Here is a 20,592-nt window from a genome sequence, read left to right as displayed (position 1 = left end):
ACTGCCTGCAGTTAAGCGTGTTGGTCCTGGCCACTATGCTGATTTCTGTGTGTATTGTCACACCTAGAGAAACTGCAGTGTAAACTACACACAGCCACGTCCTAAAATACACAAGTCATAACATCAAGATGGGATTCTGAAAATAGCCATAGACACTAGCTGGAAACTGAGAAAGTAATTTTTCAAAACAATTCTCTACTTTAACCTGGTGGCCTAAAATAGAAAGGACTCTCTTTCGAGGTCCTCTGTTGTCTTGTTACTGAGGAAGACAATCAGCAGCTCTCTGCTGACATCTGCTGTGAATCCTGTGTTCCCTACTCGTGTGGTTCCTTTTGCTTTACATATATGTAAAAAGACGACTTTCCCAGTTGTTATCATTAAAGGAATCAGTTTCTAGGTCATGATTTCTATTCATATCTCTCCCTTGTGTTATGGAAGGCTCTGTCCTCACTGTTTGTCCTTTAGCATGTGACCTTACTGGACTGTCTTCAGAGTGTAGCCCATCTCTGCACGCCCCACTGAAGGATTACTGAGTCTTTCCTCCTGGTTTTTAAGGATAGTTTTTCTGTATATACATCGTGTTTGTAGTCTTCCTGGTTCAGCCTCCCTGATGCTAGGATTTTAACTATATGCTAGAAAGTTCTGAATCCAGATGTTTCAACCAGATGAAAAAGATGGCAGTTTTCTATTTAACACTCACTCCTTCTCATCCATCCCACTAAACACTGGGAAATAGTACCTTCTTTTGAGACAGACCATGGTCTTGTCCAAACTCTGCTGTGAGTGTGTGTGTGTGTGTGTGTGTGTGTGTGTGTGTGTGTGTGTGTGTGTGTGTGTGTGTGAGAGAGAGAGAGAGAGAGAGAGAGAGAGAGACAGAGACGGTCTGTGCGCTTGCTCGTGCATGTGCAGGAAGGTGAGTACACTGAACAGCATGCCACTTCTATCATGTGCCTTGAGTTTCTGGTGCCTGGGCGTCTGGGCGTGGCTCTTCTTTTGTTGATGGTCACATCTAGAGATGTTACTATTCTCCTCTGTGATACTTTATGGGGCTCACTGAAGCAAGCATTAAACAAAACAAAAATAAAAATTGCCAATGAAATGTGAACACTGTATTTTTATATATTCTATGCTTCCCTCACCCCACCCCACTCCCTGTGCCTTTGTGGTTTGCAAAGTAATTTAAACAAATGTTCTGTGTTTTGTTTTTTTCCTCAGAGGGAAGTGTAACATCTCCCATTTTTCTGACATATTTGCTGCTCGAGAGTTTAAAGCCCGAGTGGACTCATTTTTCTACATATTAGGCTACAACCCTGAGACAAGGTAAGTCAGTCACTTATGGCCACTTCCTTTCTCACTCACATGTGTGTGTGCGTGTGCATTTACACGTCTGTGCTTAAGTTAGCAAGATGCCAAGCAGTGACTCAGCGCTTCCGGGTCAGCTTGGGCCTTTGATGGTTAGTGCCACTCATTGTTTGCCTTTGCTTTGGTTAGGCAAGGAAAGGTATGGAAAGGAGGGCATAGAGAGTAGGGAGAAGGACAGAACGCCGCTGTCCGTCTGTGCTTTCAGCTGACTGGGAGAGCATTTTCTTGATGCAGACTTTGCCAAGCCCTCCAGAGTCAGTTTGGAAAGTTAGATACTTGTTGTTCAGTTTGCTTCAGCTAATGAAATCCAGAAACACTGACAAAGATCTGGTGAGACTAGGGTAGGAAGTGGACAGCATCCTGTTGGAGCCATCTTGGTAAGGTGTACATGTGTAACAGAACGATTATTTTTTAAAGATTTATTTATTTATTTATTTATTTATTTATTTAATGTATGTGAGCACACTGTCACTGTCTTCAGACACACCAGGAGAGGGCATTGGATCCCCATTATACATGGCTATGAGCCACCATGTGGTTGCTGGGAATTGAACTCAGGATATGTGGAAGACTAGTCAGTGCTTAGAATCGCTGAGCCATCTTTCCAGACCAGAACAGTTACTTACATGAAGGGCGATGTGGCTACATGAGATGCACTTCACCACCAAAGACACGCAGCCTAAAGTAGAAGATGGACCTGTGCCTGGTTAGCCTTAACTGCAGCTTGACTTGGGTCATGGCTTGTGGACATGCCTGTTGGGGGTTGACTTGGTGACTGCTCCTTCATCCTGCAGGATCCAGTTTACTGTGGGGAACAATGTTTCCTGGGCAGATGATCTTCCACTGTATAAAAAGCCAGATAAAGAAAGAGATAGCTCAGCAGCTGGGCGTGGTGGTGCACGCCTTAATCCCAGCACTTAGGAGGCAGAGGCAGGTGGATTTCTGAGTTCAAGGACAGCCAGGGCTACACAGAGAAACCTTGTCTTGAAAAAGAAAAACAAATCGTTTGCTATGCTTATCAGGGACTACATTCATTTCTCAGCAACCACACTGTGGCTCACAACCATGTATGACATCCTCTGCACTCACATGCAACACACAGACTCACGAAGGAAAAAAAACACAAGTACACATAAATAAAATTAACTTAAAAGTCTATCTAAGTCTTTTAAAAAGACAGAAGGACAAAACAAAACAAAACTAGCTAGGTATGTCTACATGGTTCTGGCTGTACTTCTTTGTCTATGAGTGAGTTCCTTGGTCTGAGTTGCTGCTTGTGTGGAATGGCAAGCAGGCTTTAAGTTCCTTCAGTGGTTGTATGGAGTTGTAAGCGTAAATAAACCTTTCTTTTCCTAAGCTTCCTTTTATCAGAATGTTTAATCACAACAAAAGTGGAAGCAAAACAGCTGTTAGTATGCCAAGCAACTGGGAGCTGAAAAAAAGTAGGGTCAGCTCTGGGCTGAAGACAAGCAGGGTTAGGCTCTGGCTCCATTTGATAAAACAGAGGCCAGGTCCAAATTAGGAGAGATGAAGGTCACTGTGTAGTAACAAAGGGACCAAGACATTAGGAGATTTTTGTTGCTTTGGTGTTTTTCAAGACAGGATCTCACTGTGTAGCTTTGGGAGTTCTGCAACTCACTCTGCAGACGAGGCTGGTCTTGAAATCAAAGAGCTCTACCTACTTCCGCTTCCTGAGTGTTGGATTAAAGGCATGTGTCACTATGCCAGGCTCTTGTTAGGAGATTATAAGAGTTGAAACTAGATATGCACTGAATGTCAAGGTAAAATAAATACTGCTACACAAAAAGGTCCAGGTAGACCACGATAAAAATGAAAATGGGTGACTTTGTTCATTTAGGTTTTTTTGAGTCAGGTTTCTCTGTATAGCCCTGGCTGTGCTGGAACTTGCTCTTTAAACCAGCCCAGCCTTGAACTCAGGAATCCACCTGCCTCTGCCTCCCATTTGCTGGAATTAAAGGCCTATGCCACTACCACCCAGATAATAGTAGGTGATTTTTTAATAGCTCACTGTCATCAACAAATAGGTCATCCAGAGCCCCTGTCCCAGTACCAAATCAACAGAGAAACTTGAGAATTGAAACTGCAGCACAGAGCAAACGGACGTAACAGCTATCTCTGAAACATTCCATCCGACAATGGCAAAACAGTCTTCTCAGGAACAGACCGGTGTCAGAGGAGTCCCGACAGGGGCAGCTTACAGCACGTGTTGCTCTCACAGAGGATCCAGATTTGATTTCCAGTCCCCACATAACACCTTATAACTGTCATAACTCCAGTTTAGAGGGATCATACTGTTGCCAGGTAATCTTGGGCAGGTAGCAGGCATGCATGTGGTACATGCATACATCCAGACAAAACACTTAAACACAGAAAATAAGTCTTTTTTGACAGGGTTTCTCTGTATAGCCCTGGCTGTCCTGGAACTCACTCTGTAGACCAGGCTGGCCTTGAACTTAGAAATCCGCCTGCCTCTGCCTCCCAAGTGCTGGGATTAAAGGTGTGCGCCACCACCACCCGGCAGAAAATAAGTCTTAACCACTTATTATTTATTTACATCCCAAATGTTGCCCACCCCCCTTCCCGGTTTCCCCTTACCCTTCTCCTTCTCTGAAAGGGTAGGCCTTCCCTGGGTATCTCCCCACCCTGGTGCATCAAGTCTCTGCCAGAGTAGGCCCATCCACATTTAGGCTACAGCTTTACGGAGAGCCTCTGCTCCAGTTTTTAAAGCTTAACAAAGGAAACCTATTGATTTCTTAGATTTTATTAAATCATTGTGGAATAAGGTTCAAAAACTAATATCGAAAGAAATTGCAAAAACTGTGGGCTCAGGAGATGGCTCAGCTAGGAAAATGCTTGCTGTGCAAACATGAGGATCCAAGTTTAGTCCCCAGAACCCACGTAAATAGAAGAATACATTCTGGAGCTTGCTAGTCATCTAGCCTAGTCTAGTGGGCAAGTTCCAGGCCAATGAAAGACACTTTCCACATGGAGGTGGTACACATCTTTACTTCAGCTCTCAGGAGGCCGAGGCAGACTCATCTCTGTGAGTTCAAGACCAGCCTGGTACACAGAGTAAGTTCCAGGACAGCCAGAGCTACACAGAGAAACCCTATCTTAGAAAATGAGAGGGGGGTAAGAGAGGGAGAGAGGGAGAGGGGAGAGAGAGAGAGAGAGAGAGAGAGAGAAGATTTTTGAGGTGGCATCTTCTGAGCACACACCCAAGTTACACACATACTCATGAGCAAACAGCAGATCAGTGAAGACATTAGGGCTGATATTTAACAATTCTTAGAAGCATCTGAAAATGCAAATACTAGCCGGGCGTGGTGGCGCACGCCTTTAATCCCAGCACTCGGGAGGCAGAGGCAGGTGGATTTCTGAGTTCGAGGCCAGCCTGGTCTACAAAGTGAGTGCCAGGACAGCCAGGGCTACACAGAGAAACCCTGTCTCGAAAAAACCAAAAAAAAAAAAAAAAAAAAAAAAGAAAATGCAAATACTACTGATCAAAGTGTAAGGCAGTTCTAAGAAGATATGTTTAGCTATGAAGGGTCACATTAAAAATCAAGAGATATGTATGTCACTGCCTGTTGCGGCCTGCCCGCAGTCCACAACACGAACGGTTCAACTGAGAATGGCAGTTCGCTGAAAAGAGAGGAATCTAGACGGGGCGGAAGAAACAATGGAGCCAAGACAACATACATTCTGTTCAAGGCTCAATTTTACTATTTCCAGACACTCAGTTATAAAGGAAGGGGGAGGGAACCCAATATCCCGCCAAGTAACTCAGGGTCCAGTAGCAGGACGAACACGTGTGTGCCTCCAGGCAGCAAAGGCAGGTTCCAACAGTAGGCGTGGCAGGACTAATGAGCACGTAGCTCCACCCTTGAGCAAGCAGGTTCCAGGCTGGGGGAAGGGAGGCCACAACTGCCCCCCACTCCACCCCAAATCTACTCAATAAACTTATTGCTTTAAAAAATGCAGAGGGTATTGGAAATAGCATGAAGTTAATGATGCACTTCAAGGTCATAGCTCCATAGGACAAAACTAACCACCCAAAAATCAGTACAGAGAAATAGTTGAGTCCATGAAAGAAATTAATGAGATGGAGACTGTATTAGTCAGGGTTCTCTAGAGTCACAGAACTTATAGATAGTCTCTATATAGTAAAGGAATTTTTTTGAGGACTTAAAGTCTGCAGTCCAATTCCCAACAATGGTTCAGTAGTAGCTGTGAATGGAAGGCCAAGGATCTAACAGTTACTTAAGTCTCACACGGTAAGCAGGTGAAAGAGTGAGAGCATGACTCCCTTCCAATATCCTTATATTGTCTCCAGCAGAAGGTGTAGTCCAGATTAAAGGTGTGTGCACGGCACCTTTAATCCCAGATGACCTTGGACTCTGAGATCTCCCTGTCTTCAAGATCTCCATACCAAGATCCAGGTCAGAAACTTGTATCTCCCAGCCTCCAGATTAGGGTCACTGGTGACCCTTCCAATTCTGGATTGTAGTTCATTCCAAATATAGTTAAGTTGACAACTAGGAATCGCCACTACGGAGACTTAACTAAGAGCAGTATGGTAAGTCAGTCCAGACGGCTGGCTCAGTAAAGGTAACTTGATAAAGAGACAATTTGAAATAATACATTAGAGATGAAGATTGGGCATTATATCAAGTAACAGTGAAGTCCTGGGGATTATTAGGAATACTTTGAATAGCCTGCATTCCAGAAGCTGGCGGACCCTAGGAAGAAATGGACAGATCAATGAGATGGTACCCAGCCTGCCTAACTAATACCAGAGTGCCAGCTCCCTTACACTCTGATTGAGCAATAAAAGACACGATCATGCTCATATATAAAACACACATTTCAAATCAGGAGGCTTCTAGGTCTGGCGGCTCAGGCTTGTCATCCCAGCGACCTGGGAAGCTGAGGCAAGAGGATCAGAAGCTCAGCATCTGCCTGTGCTGCAGAATGAATTTAGAACCAGCCTGGGCAAGTTGGTAAGACCTCCCCTCCAAATTTAATGTAAAAAGGAGGTGTCAAAATGTAGCTCAGTGTAGAATGCTTGCAAAGGTTCATAGGCCCTATAATTAATCGTGAGAAGGGGAGGGGAGGCACTTGAAATATAACTATCAAGTATATTCATGATACACACCCTATGTTTGAAAATCAAAAGCTCGTTATTTCAGTTTGCTAAAGAAAGCATAGTCATAAAGTTAGTAAAAATAGATCTCTTGTATAGACTACTAAAATGAAGCTAAGAGCAGTTTAAGCAGGATCTGGCTCAGCTCTTAAAGACACTTGCTGCTCTTACAGATGACCCAGGTTCAGTTCCCAGCATCCACAAGGCGCCTCACAACCACAACTTGAGTTCCAGGGGACCTGACACTGGGCTAGCATGCGATGCACAGAAAAAAGAAATCACTAGGGATTGATTGGTTGATTATGCCAATGATGAGTTTACCAAGAAAGGGATTCAAGAAATAACATTTAACATTGTATTCACAGTAGCTTTTTTTTTTTTTTTTTTTTTTTTGGTTTTTCGAGACAGGGTTTCTCTGTGTAGCCCTGGCTGTCCTGGAACTCACTCTGTAGACCAGGCTGGCCTCGAACTCAGAAATCCGCCTGCCTCTGCCTCCCGAGTGCTGGGATTAAAGGCGTGCGCCACCACGCCCAGCTTCACAGTAGCTTTTAAAAAATTGATTGGGTTGGGAGCTGGAGAGATGGTTCAGAGCACTGGCTGCTCTTCCAGAGGTCCTGAGTTCAATTCCCAGAAATCACATTGTGGCTCACAACCATCTGTAATGGGATCCCATGCCCTCTTCTGGTGTGTCTGAAGACAGCAACAGTGCATTCATATAAATTAATAAATCTTTCAAATAAAATTGGGCTAGGTATGTACTTCAGTGGTAGGGTATTAAACTAGCAACAGATAGGCAGTATGTTCAATCCCTAATGCCACGGTAACAAAGAAAGCAACACATCCCCTTCCCTGCACGCTAGGAATACACCTAATCAAAGAAGTAAAAGACCTTTACAATGGAAAAATTTAAGAACACTACCCTAGGGCTGGGCGTGGTGGCGCACACCTTTAATCCTAGCACTTGGGAGGCAGAGGCAGGTGGATTTTTGAGTTCGAGGCCAGCCTGGTCTACAAAGTGAGTTCCAGGACAGCCAGGGCTACACAGAGAAACCCTGTCTCGAAAAAACAAAAAACAAACAAACAAAAGATCATTAAAAAAAAGAACACTACCCTAGGCCTGGAGAACTGACTCTTTTAAGAGCACATGAAGCTCTGCCAGAGGCCCTGAGTCAGTGTCCAGCCTCTGTAACTCCAGCTCCTGAGGGTCTGATGTCATGTTCTGGTCTTCATGGTTACCCAAGTGTACACACAGAGACACATATAATAACAATAAATATGCAAATATAATACAATTATTTTCTTAAAAACCCACTAAAGACACTTAGAAGAAAAGACCTCCAATGCTTATAAGAATTCGAAATTAATTCTGTGAACATGGCTGTATTCCTAAGAGCAGTCTAGAAATAGTTTCTTTTTTTATCCCCTTCCATTGATATTCTTTATAGAACTAAATAAAGGTGATCTTAATATTTATGTGGAAGCACAGGTATCTCAGGTAACTAAAGCAGCCCTGTACAGAAAGCTTTAACAGCTACGGGAGGGAGGGAGGGAGGGAGGGAGGGAGGGAGGGAGGGAGGGAGGGAGGGAGGGAGGGAGGGAGGGAGGGGTTGTGGTACCTTACTTAAGCAGACCCAGAGCCATGGAAGCACAGCAGCATAGTGCTGCTCAGAGACGTGGAGAAGAAAGAGCCTCCTCACACAAAAGGTGCTGCTAAGACTAGATAGCTATCCAATGTGGAGAAGGGTGAGTCTAATCTGTCTCTCATATCATACAAAAGTCATCCAGTGCACATAAAAATGCCTGTGTAAGACCTGGAGCTGAGAAGGACTCCAGTAGCTCAATAAATAATCAAAATTGACAAATAGTGTTCCATGGGATAAGATTATTTTGCACAGCAAAGGAAACAGTCTCAACAGTGGGAGCAAAGAACCTCTGCTGAGTCTACATCTTACAGGGAATTACTATAGAGACAAACATCATGTGCTTTCTTTAATGAAACCTAGAGGTGCAGAGTGTGGGAGAGAGAGATGAGTCGTGGGAGGGACGGGGTAAGGAATGCCAGAGCATAATGGGGATAAAGGAGACAAGTGCCACCCACCCACTCATTCTCTCATATGTAAAATCTAAAGTTTTCCAAATATATAAAGGACACAAATGTAGTGGGCAGGAAGGACCTAAAGGGAGAGTACACATTAGTGTTTTCTCTCGTACAAGGACTCTAGCTTTGACTAATATAAATCTATTTATGGGTCAAAGCAAAAGAGGGAGCATGTGAGAGAAGGAAGGGTCCAGCAGGAGAACAGAGAAAGGTAGAGAGGACTAACTTAGGCAGAGACCAGTGATAGACCCTGGAGCCAGGGGCAGGTAGATCTCTGAGTTCAAGGCCAGTCTGGTCTATAGAATGAGTTCCAGGACAGACAAGGCTACACAGAAATCCTGCCTTAAAACCATTTCCCCAAAAGAAAGAAATTTCAGCTCAGAGATCTTGGTAAACAAAACCAGTTAAACCTACTCTATAGTCAGCCAAAACACTAGAGTCTTTGGTTGAGCTGCAATAAATGTCTTAGCCACGTCTCAGTTCTATGTCTTGTTTCAGCTAGTACTGCATAACCGTTTAACCCCACTGCTTCATCTTTCAGTTCAGAGCCCTAGGAAGGATTCTCTCCTCATAGCCCGGCATGCCTGCCTTCTAGTCTCATGCTAGCACTTTATGTTTGTGTCCATCCATAAGGTATTCTCTTCCTGGAGTTTGTTTTGCATCTATCATGGGAAAGTGGTCATAGTTAACTCTGAAAGTGGTATTTTTGTAACTTCTTGGTAATTATAGGCATCGTTGCATATCTTCTTGACAAGGTGCTCCATACTTTGATCTCATGGGAGATCTTTGTATAGCTTTGGGGATGAGCTTCATCAGCATTTTCTTGGTTACTATCCTGTCTGAAAAGCCTTCAACAACATAGCACAAAGCCCAGATCTTATTATTTCAGTAACTTTTGCCAGAAAACATAAACATCTTCAGATATTGAAAAAAAATATTGCCGGGCGTGGTGGCGCACGCCTTTAATCCCAGCACGCGGGAGGCAGAGGCAGTGGGATTTCTGAGTTCGAGGCCAGCCTGGTCTACAAAGTGAGCTCCGGGACAGCCAGAGCTATAAAGAGAGACCCTGTCTCGAAAAACCAAAAAAAAGAAAAAAAAATATTTAAAAGCCTGTAAATTCAGAGCTGGGTTCCATATATGAACCTGACTAGGAAGTATATCTTTGGTTCATAGTGTGAGGCATTTAGGTCAGGTCGTTGGTCTCCAGGGAAGCCTGCTTGTGACCCTAAAGTGTCAAGGAGGAGATAATATAAAAAGCAGACTCATGCCAGTGATGCCCCATGTCAGAAATATATGTAAGAAGTTTTAGGAGGGATGTACCCTAGTGCAAGATTGTGGAGGATGGTTTCGGGTAAACTGTCTGTGAATGTTGAGCTTTGCTCTTAGAAATGACAGAACATTGAAAGAACGATTCACCACCAACCAAGATAAAAGAAACAGCCAGTGTCGCAGATGCCAGTGCGAGCAAGTGTGGAGAGAAGCAGTGCTGAGCTGTCCTGGAAGGACTGATGCAGCTCTGGAGAGCCAGGCCCACTTGGAGCTGTTGCTTTGTTTTTCAAAATGCGGATGAGCTGGAAGAAAGAGGAAGTAGGTAGCCTGCTTGCCTTCTCCCTCAGGGGAGCTGGCACAAGCTGCCTGTCTTAGCCAACAACAAAATGTCAAAAAAACACACACACAGGGGAAGATCTGCCAGTCACCTGTTTACCTCTTGAGGAGGAACAAGCCAGGATCCCTCCTGGGGTCAGAAGAAGAAAGACACTTGGGTTGCATGCCATCATTGTCACCCAGGGCAGCTAGTGAGACCCAAACAATAATTTTGAAAATAAGATTTTCTTGACTTGGAGTAACTTTTTATGTAATAATAACTTTTTCCTGTGTGTAGCTATTGAGTTCTTTCCCATCTTCCTCTTGTATGTGAAAGAGTTCCTTTGGTGCCCGGCTCCATTTCAGCAGCTCTGCGCTGTCCAAGTACAGCAGCAGGTCTAAGGAAATGCTCTTCCGCCCCGTCGCCCAGTTTTCATGTGTTGGGACAAAGGGAAACTATTTCAGATAAATATGCTTGTGTGTTCTCTCTCTGAACTTAGGAAATTTTACATGGCTGAGAGTGCCTCTGAACTTTGGGTGTCCTACCTCCTTGATTTCGAGGGTTGCCTGGCACATGTGGTCCTCAGGATCAAACCCAGGGCTTCATGCATGTTGGGCAAGCACTCTTATAACTGAGGCTCACCTGCAGCCCTGTGGCTGAGGTGTGCTGTATTTCTGCAGAAAATGTGTAGATTCCTCAGCTTAGAACTCACGTTGTCTCACAGGCTGGACAAGGCTCTGCACAGGGTACCGGGCACCGTGTCCTGCTCTAAGAATCTGTAAGGACTCATGTTCTTGGAAAAGATTTTCATTTTTCTACTCTCCATTCCATTTCTGAGAAACAGTAGGTCCTGTCCTTTTTTCCAATCTTTTATGTTTTGAGGGAATTTTATGATCTTTCTTTTTAAGTTATAACTAAATGGTGTAAATTCATCTTTTAGTTTGCAGGTGGGAATAACCTACATATCAGCTATTTCTTAATGACAAACAGTCCTTTGTGGGACATGAACACTGGATGAGTAGACAGACTTGTTCTGCAGGGTTTTCCCAGGACCTCTCTTGGCTGGTCTGTGGGCAGTGTGAGTGAGTACTTTGGTCCTCAGTATTGCTATAGTGAGATGGACTTGTTACATGGCTTTAGAAATCTTTCAAAATGAGTTTTTAATAGATTTAGTTTCATAGCTAGTGTTGTGCGAGAATGAATCAGGGCACTTGAAATGTTTTGTTTGTTTGGTTGGTTTGGTTTGTTGTTTTTTGGTTTGGTTTTCCCTGTGTGCTGAGGTGTTTATAGTGGATGGTCTTTAGGCATCTGGGGGGAGGGGCATATGCATGCACGGTTGCTTACCTGAGGGGTTAGTGTCAGCCAACCATTATGGTTCATGCTAGGGTAGTGCTCTGCTGCTGAGTTTACACCTCACCCCCACATCCTCCATCTGAACCTCGTTGCTGTTTTTATTGTCCCAGTTCATTCTTGGGAGACCTGGCTGGGCTCCTATTAATTACCTTAGAGGATGCTGTAGTTTAATCACTTGGAGATTTGGGGTTCTTTTTGCATGAAGCATGGCATTCCGTGTGTGCTGTGTTAGCTCTGTCTCCATTGTGGCCATACCTATGTGGCTAGCTTGCTTGTCTGGTCTTTTTGTCAAGTGCGTAGGGTTTTCAAAAGGACATGTGTTTAGTTGCTTCTCCTGAGCACTGCCGCTGCGCTTCAAGTATGCTTCTGTTTCTGCGCTTAATTCCAGCTGCAGTCATTTGGACCTGTTTCCTCATTCTTGTTCTTTGTTGAAAAAGTGGTTATTAAAAACCTGACTTACTTAAAAAATGGAAAAGACAAAAGAAAACTTGCTGTTGTCTCCTGAGGACGGGCGCTTCTGGCTTGGCTTGTGGAGTTCCCTGGTGTTGGCTGTCTGGAATCCCCTTTCTAAGGCCCCACTTCCCTGCACACTAGCTTGGTGTGCTCCGAGAAGCTGCAGAGTCTGTTGGCTGGTCTTTATTTACGGAAACAGCAGGGTTGAGATTGATTGCGTTGTGGAGAGACAGTGTGTGGATGAGGGAGGGTCACAGCACATGCTCAGTCCTGTCAGTGTGAGGGAAGTTTCAGCGTTCTGCGTGAAGGCTTAGGTCATAGCACAAGCTCAGTGAGAGAGAGCTCTGTGAGGTCTCAGCCTGCATGGGCCTCCATTTTGAGTACTTAGAGTAGAAAAGGGCAGAGTTTTAGCAGTAAGTAGAGGTGCAGGGATCCAGCTAGACTCACGAGAGCCTGTGTTAGTCATGGATGATCCATTCAGCCCCTGCAGGTAGGCAATCTTCCCCTGGCCTTACGGAGACATTGGCTTTGCTGCTCAAGCTCCTTCTGAAGATGTTTATGAATCATCTCGCCATTCATAGTGCATGTTCCTAAAGCCTTTGATTCAGCCAGCTGGCCAGGCAGAGGTGGCATTGCGAAGCATAAAATCAGAGCTGTGCATGGGGTCTACCAGGAGATGAATTAAGCAAATGTCCAGTGTGAAGCTTTGTGAGTCTCTACCCCTTTCCTTCACCTCTTCCTCTCTGCCGTGTGATTATAGCCTGGGTTTGCTCAGTGCATTTTGTAGAGCTTGTCTGTCTTAAAGACCTGCAGAGCAGACCTGCAGACTGCCTCATTAGCCGTGTGCCTTGTGGGGATCGCTGGGCCACAGAATGGATCTGTTTGGCTGTTTTAGGAAGGGTGGTAGGTGGGCAGCTATTGGTTGCTTTGAAGGTGGGTGGAACTTGTTTTGATTGAGAGCCTGTTTGCTAGAGCAAATTATAATTCTTGTGAGGTGACACACGAGGGGGATAGCTGTGGATGACGATTGCAACTGTATCATCTTAGTGTGTTTTCAAAGGGATCTGTTATATCACATCAGTTTCTCTTCTGTTCTTTCTGAAGGAGCAAAGCCTTCTTTTTGGAGTTTGTGGCAATTCTCTTGCCAGCTTGGAGAGACTATAAACATTGACATCTATGTTAGAATTGAGATTCCCATACTTTTCTTTATTCTGGTATGTTAGTTTTTGCTTTGTGGTGTATGTGTATTTTGTGTGATTTTTGCATTGAGTAGGAGGAGAGTGGAAATGGGAAAGGTTTGCTGCCAAAGAAGGCAGAGGCATGGACAAGGTCACGTTTGCTACCTGTGGCTTGATGTCTGACCATGAAGTAGCCCTCTCTACCCAGGTGAAGTTGGCTTTTTTTTTTTTTTTTTTTTTCCTCCTGTTTGCAGAGAGAGCCCAGGTAGGGGCTGTGACTCTGGTTTACTAGGGAGCCAGTCAGGATAAGCAGATTTTGTACGGTGGAATTCCGACTCAGACAGGGGATTAGGGAACTGTGGGATTGCCTTGCTGCTGTCATTTCCTCTCCGCTGCAGGGCTGGGAACAATTTAGCCATAAGTCAGGTTCTGTGCAGTTGTGAGGACTATAGAAAACACTCCAAGGTAGAAGAATGTGATTCATCTTCTCAGGGACAGGAAAGTTCGCTGTGATTGACTCCAGGGAAGAAGATTCGTAAGGTCTTAGCTGGAGACAGGGATCTTGTGTGAAGAGGCCTCTGATTGGGCCAGGGTTCAGCAGTGCTGACATTTAAAATATTCCTAAAGCATTAATTTGTATTCTTGTATGCTTAATTTAGAATTTGAACTAAAGAGATGCTATGTAGAGAAGTAAGGTGATGCTAGGGTCTTAGTTGATATTTCTGTATTTGATTCCCATTCCTGTGAGGGCCACCTTCTTTTATGACTGTGTATGGAAGTTTGGGGTTAATGCCCAGTGTTTCCCACAGTGTATAATAGTGCTTCTGGAAGCAGACCATGTGCCTGAGCTTTTGGGAGAATGCCGATTTGTTGTGGTTGTGGTTGGAAGGACCTTCCTTCCTCCTCCTCTTTAGTTTGAGCGTTCAGAGTCCCGGTCCACCTGCTTGGCTGGCTGGCTGCTCGGCTTGCACGGCGTTGGGTACAGCCACCTGCTTTGATGGAAGATTTGGAGTTCCTGGCTCTGCTTTGTGGTGACCTCTGGGTTTCTGAGTTGATTTTACATGCATTGAAATCAGCAACACTGTTTTCTCTGTTTATGCATTTGTTCTTTATTCTCCTGTCTTGAGAAAATACATTTTTGGGAAAGTTGCTTCTGAATGTCTGTCTCTTGCCTGGGGTTTTGGGACATGTCTGGAGGTGAAGGGCAGCATTGCAGTTATTCCTGGTTGCTGAGGGCCTCTGTGCAGGTTGGTCAGTAGGTAATGCTGGCCGGTTTGGCTCATTCCCCACTGGATGCACTTGGGACTATCAGGAACTGGGAGGAGGCATAGGAGGATGGGCTTCAGGGAGAATGGACAGTTCTCAGATCCTTTTATTTCAGTATAGAATAAAGTTTACTCAGGCCCCTCAGGGGAGGGGAGTTAAGATGGTAGTAGAGGCAGAGAAAGAGAGAGTAGAGAAGTAGAGGCCGGCCATGAGCACATGGAAGCGGGGGGGGGGGGGTGAGGAAGGAGCAAGGGGACAGAGCAGGAGGAAGAAGGGAAGAGCACGAGAGGAGCAAGAGCTAGACTCTCGACTGTGAATGATTGAATGAGTGAAGCCGTGCATTTCAAGTGTGTGTGCCTACGAGTGCAGCCCATCTTGAGCAGCCTGGACATACTTGCTGTGTGTGTGTCACTGGTGCCACTTCTTTTTTTTTTGGTTTTTCGAGACAGGGTTTCTCTGTGTAGCCCTGGCTGTCCTGGCACTCACTTTGTAGACCAGGCTGGCCTCGAACTCAGAAATTCGCCTGCCTCTGCCTCCCGAGTGCTGGGATTAAAGGCGTGCGCCACCACGCCCGGCTGGTGCCACTTCTTAATGCCATCTGCTTCCAGTCGCATCTTTCAGGCAGACTCCCTGGCTGAGGCTGCTCTGAGCTGCCTCAGGCCTGGGGTTTAGCATGCTGTTGATTCTCTAGGCTCCTGAGCTCCTGAGCACTTCTTCCTCCAAAGTTCACTTTTTCTTTTCCACTTTGCTTTTTGCCCTTACTGAGTCATGTTCTACTTACCAAAAACATACTTGTTCTAAGCCTGTGAAAGATGTTGGATGGGGGAAGGCAGGAAACACCAGCTGAAGGAAGACTAGAGGCATGCGCTCTTGAGTCTTCGGGGAAAGCCCACGTGATTGATAATCCTCGGAATCATAAGTTTCTGATCCAGGTGGCACAGGTGCTTACACATATGTTTAAAACCGTGTGCACCGTCATACTGACACTCAGGCAAACTGTTTCTTAACTCAGCTGGGCTAGAGGTCATTTCTGTTAACATTCTTTGAAATATACATTTATTTGTGGTTATGTGATTATCTTTTCTGTTGAGCAGGGGTCACTTCTTCCTTTTAAAAAAATGAATTATTTCCTGGCTGTCCTAGAGCTTGCTCTGTAGACCAGGCTGGCCTCAGACACATAGAGGTCCACCTGCCTCTGCCTCCTGAGTGCTGGGATTGAAGACATGCACCACCACCGCCCAGCCATTTAGTCTTATAACCTCCGTTCCTCGTTTAGGACTTGGCAAATGGATCACCTTGGGGGGATAAGAGGGACTGAGATAGGGTTTCATTATGCAGTACCGGTTGACCTAGAAGTCAAAGACCTACTTACCTTTGCCACCCAAGTGCTAGGGCGGCAGGTTTGTACCACCATGCTTGACACAAACGAAGCTTTGACATAAATATGTTTAAATGGGTGTAGAGGCACAGACCTTTAATCTTAGCATCCAGAGACAAGGGATGAGGATCTCTGTGAGTTTGCAGCAATTCTGGTCTACAAAGTGAATTTCAAGCCAGTCAGCAATACATAGTTAGGCCCTGTTTCAAACAAACAAACAAACAAACTGCAATCACAAACCAAAATGAGTTCAGTAAATGACTGATGTCAGGAATAAGAGAAGTGACTAGATCTGAAGCCAGCTGGTGTTAATAGTCCACATACTCAGTGGACTGGACCAGCTGCCCGTGTGCTCTGAGCTCGGCTTCCAATGGGCCTGATCTCTGTAAAGATGATGAGAACAATGCAGAGTCCTTGTGTGCTGTCATGACTCCAACTCCTCATCCCCAGTTTCTTGAAGATGTGTTCAGTAGCAGAACAGCATTAGGAATTGTCTTGGCTGTTTGTAAACAGCTGTCCACACCTGACCAGTCTGCCTCCTCCTTGCTCTTTCTAAATGTTTATCTTTGGTCCTCTTGAATAAAACTTTTTTTCCCTCTACTATGAAGGTTGAACCCACAACCTGACAGCTTGTTGGTAGCTAAATGCTCAACCATTAAGTTGCATACTCTGTCTTCATTGTATTTTGAGATAGGATCTCACTAAGTTGCCTAAACTGGCCTTAAACTTGGCAATCCTACTGTTTCACCTCCTTCGTAGCTGGGATTGCAATCATATACTACCTTTCTAGGTCCTGAAATTTTGTTTTTACTTTTTTTCTTCTTTTACTTTATGTTTATTAGTGATTTGCCCATGTGTATGTCTGTGTACCACAAGCTTGCCTGGTGCTTGAGTTCACCAGAAGAGGGCATTTGATCCCCTGGAACTGGAATTCCAGATGGTGATGAGCCACCATATGGCTGGTAGGAATTGAACCTAGGTCCACTAGAAGAGCATTTAGTGCTTTTAACTGCTTAGCCATCTCTCTAGCCCCTTTGTTTTTAAAGAAGACCTCCTTCTATATCTGGTAACATTTGGTGTTTCTATTCTTAACCCTGCCCAGGATAGTTACATAGATGGGGAAGGTAGTTGATGCCTTTTGCCTCTTTGCCCACCATATTCACAGTACTGCAATAAAGAGTTCTCTTAGGCAATGGCCTGGACTTTAAGCATTTCGGACTCTTCCAGTGGGGCAGAGAGACCTTGGAAGTGTGCTGTAGCCCTTGCTTACTGGCTCTGTCTTCTCTTGCTGGGAGCGCTGTCAGGCTTAGTGTGTAGTTTGATTTCAGTGCATGGAAAGTCTCGTCTTTGCTTAGGAGATCAACTCAATCCTGGAGGACAACTGTTACATTTGGTAAGCATATGTATCCATATGCACTTTTGCTAAGCTGTTGTTGTTAAAGCCATTTGTGTTTGTGCAGAAGATGAAGACAGTGAAGTCCAGGAAGAGCCTGGAGTGGGGCAGAGATAGATACAGTTGCCAGGTGCCCTGTAGTTGTCAGACCACTGAATGGAAGGTAAGAAAGGAAGGCAGTAAGCAAGGCTGTCACAGCACTTGAGAGCAGCTCCTTCTCCTCTGCTGTCTACATTGTCTTCCTTCCAACTAGCAAGCAAATGCTGCTTCTGTCTTCCTTTTACAGTAACCCAACTCTCCCAGCTTCGGGCTCATCCTCCTAAGTGCCAGAATCTCAGCCTCCTAACCACCACACCCAATTCTAACATTGTTTTCAACCTGTTTCTCTGATATGAGGTGGTTTTGAGTGAAAGGTATTTATGGTTCTTCTCAGGGTAGGTAGAGTTTGTAACTCATCAGCTAATGCCTAGCTCCTAGTTCTGGACACTGGATTATAGTCTGAAGAAGCCTGTGGGAGAATTGCTTCTGTAATTAATTGTTGTGACTTCTTGAGAGAGAAGAGTAGCCTTTACTTCCTCAGGCTTGGCTCTCTCCTGCAGAGCTGTACGACTGTCACAAGCTTCTCAGGAGCTCGCTCAGAGGAGCTTAAGCTGTGCTTCCAGCTTTGCAGCACACCTGTGCTGACTCCATGCCTGTGGGTGTGGGCTGTTCTCCATACTTTACTGTTTTTGAGTGAAAGCTGAACTTTGTTCCTGTTTGTCAGACCTGTTCTTGATTTTGCTTGGAAGATTAGCCTTCTGTCCCCTGTGACTTTATTACCTTGGAATAAAGCCAGTAGTTGCTGTCTATAGCTAAGACACGCTTGATTTAGAATATTAGAGTCATTATTCATTCAAAAAATATGTATTAGTGTCCAACCTCTTTAGACACCAGGAAATGCAAATCAAAACTACATTGAGATTCTGTCTCACTTCAGTCAGAGACTGTCATTAAGAAAGCAAATTAGGGGTGTGGGATGGGAAAGGTCACTGGACAGATGGAACAGTGGTCAAGTGCACTCACTGCCCTTTACAGAGGCTCTGGGACTTAGTTCCCCAAACCCACAGGGTAGTTTACAACCATCCATAACCCCGATTCCAAGGGATCCAATGCCTTTCTGACTTCTCTGAGCACCAGGCATGCATGTGGTGCATGGACATACATATAAGCAAAACATTTATACACATAAAATAAATAAATCTAAAGGAAAGGAAACTAACTAATAGGAGCCTGGAGAAGAAGGCTCAGCAGTTATTGTTTAGAGGTCTGAAGTTTTGATTCCCAGCATCCAATGTCCCATGGCACATAATCCCCTATAGCCCACTCTCTGTGAGATCTGAACACCTTCTGGCCACAGCAGTTACTGACTGCACTGTACAGGTGCACACATACACGTGAAAGGAAATCTGAATGACTTTGAAGGGGCAGTGGACAGAAAGGAACACTCACACATTGTTTCTAGTGATATAAAATGGTGTAGCCACTATAGCGATGAGTTACAGGTGTTCCTCAAGAAATCCAAAGGTGACCCACCATACCCTCGCAGGCTCGTCTGCACGCCAGAGATGCTCTGTATGCAGGGTTATGGCAGGATTGTTCACAGTAGCCATGTGTGGAAAGCCTAGGTTCTCGCTCACAGAAACAGATCAAGACAGTGTGCTGCTGTGCAGAGTTACCCAACCATAAGGAAAGTAATGGATGGAACTGCAGGGTCATCCTTTGAAGTAAAACACACTAGACTGAAAATAATAATTATATGTTTCTTCTCCTAGATTAAAATGTGACATGAAATGGAGGGCAGACTGCCTGGGAAAACGGCACATGGGGAGAGGGAGAAGTACACACAGCACCCGTAGCAAAAATGCACGCTTACTACATGCCAGCTAAAGCTTAAAGTGTGCACTGGTAAGAGCCAGGCTGCTCTTAGACGTAGTAGGGAGCTAAAAGTAGGCTTGGTTCCTTATCTTCACGGTGGTTTTTCTCTTCAGAACAGGACAGCCATTTGTATGATCTGTAACTGTTCCAAGAAGTCATGACTGATAGAGGCTGCAGTGAAGTTTGCAGATTTGTCCTTTGTAACTGATGGCCATCACATCGTGCTAAGAATAGCAGTGACTGTCCAGCAGGCCTCTGTCTAGTTCATACCATAGCTGCAGCCTTAGTTATTTGCCCTTAAGAGCTGGAGGGGGGGGGGGGAGGGGAGGGGAGGGGAGGGGAGAGTAGGGAGAGGAGAGAGAAGAGAGATCATATCCAGATTATGTCCAGATTACATGTGAAACTAAAGCTGAACGGAGCCATTGTCTTGTTTCTGGAGTGCAGAGTACTTGGTACTGTGCAGCACATATCCACACAGTGCTGCTCCCTCCTTCCCTTTCTTTGGGATGATGAAATGATCCTGTCCATTCTCAGGCCAGCCCTAGGGTGGTGCAGGCCTGAGGGACCAAGTCAGAAGAAGCCTCTCTGTGGCTGGTGGGTTCTGCCTTGCCTCCTGGCACAGACTCTTCTCCCTTTTTGAAATTCAGATGCAAGCTTTCTGCCTCTTTCTGTCCACTCCCTATTTACTTCTTCGACTAAACTGTTTCCATGGTAACAGGTTACTTTTCAAAGCGAACATCTTGTCATTTTATTTAATCTACTGCAGCTGAAGAGAGCTGAAATATTAAGTTGTAGTTGCTATGGATACTGCTTTGTTACATCAGTTTCTTTTGTATCAGTTTTCATATACAGTGAGTTCTCTTTTCTTCTTCTTTTGATACTACAAAAATAAACACAATGACTTACCATCATCATTGTTATTTGCCTTTTGCAACTGGTTAGTTTTTCCTATCCCAACCAAAGATTTGTAGAATACTAGAGGTTGAGAGTCAGCTCTTTTTCAAAACATAATTTATATTAGCTATACAGAGAAATTATCTGTGCTAAGAGGAACAATGGTAATTTTTAAGTAGAATGAACACAGATATACATATTAAGTTGGATCCATAGTATTTTGGTGTTTCAAATCACAGAGGTTCCTAGGAAGTAGAAAATGAAAGAAGTCAGCAGGTACAATGGAACTGACCTATGATCTTTGGAAGGCAAAGCCAGAGGATTGTCAGTTTGAGTCCAGTATGGACTACATAGGAACACACACACACACACACACACACACCCTGTCACTCACAGACTCAACACACACTCATACACTCACTCGCACACAGACACACTTTCTGGGATTTCTTGTCATTATTTTAAATTAGATGTCTTGGAGTTTGTTGATTGTTCTGGCCTTTTCTGAGACAAAGTTTCTGTGTGTAGCCTCGGCTGCCCTAGAACTCAGGGTT

The 20,592-nt window shown here is 44.7% G+C and overlaps 1 protein-coding gene across 13 annotated transcripts in view; it reads left to right on the top strand.

Moving 5' to 3' along the window:
* The window catches only part of Rere (arginine-glutamic acid dipeptide repeats), a 350,306-nt gene that overhangs the window by 197,241 nt on the left and 132,473 nt on the right, over positions 1-20,592 (top strand). For 12 of the 13 annotated variants that reach the window (XM_029475940.2, XM_029475947.2, XM_029475939.2 and 9 more), the window contains one exon: positions 1,216-1,320. In XM_029475940.2, coding sequence (XP_029331800.1) covers positions 1,216-1,320 — 105 coding nt within the window. Of the gene's footprint in view, positions 1-1,215; positions 1,321-12,214; positions 12,506-20,592 lie in introns of those variants that run through there. The other variant, XM_029475949.2, reaches the window with a different exon arrangement.

The sequence above is a fragment of the Mus caroli genome, unplaced genomic scaffold, assembly GCF_978045245.1.
Source record: "Mus caroli unplaced genomic scaffold, Mus_caroli_1 scaffold_6, whole genome shotgun sequence".
Classification (NCBI taxonomy): domain Eukaryota; kingdom Metazoa; phylum Chordata; class Mammalia; order Rodentia; family Muridae; genus Mus; species Mus caroli.
Note: the sequence above shows the minus strand (reverse complement) of the source record. Positions and strands in the feature narration are given on the sequence as shown.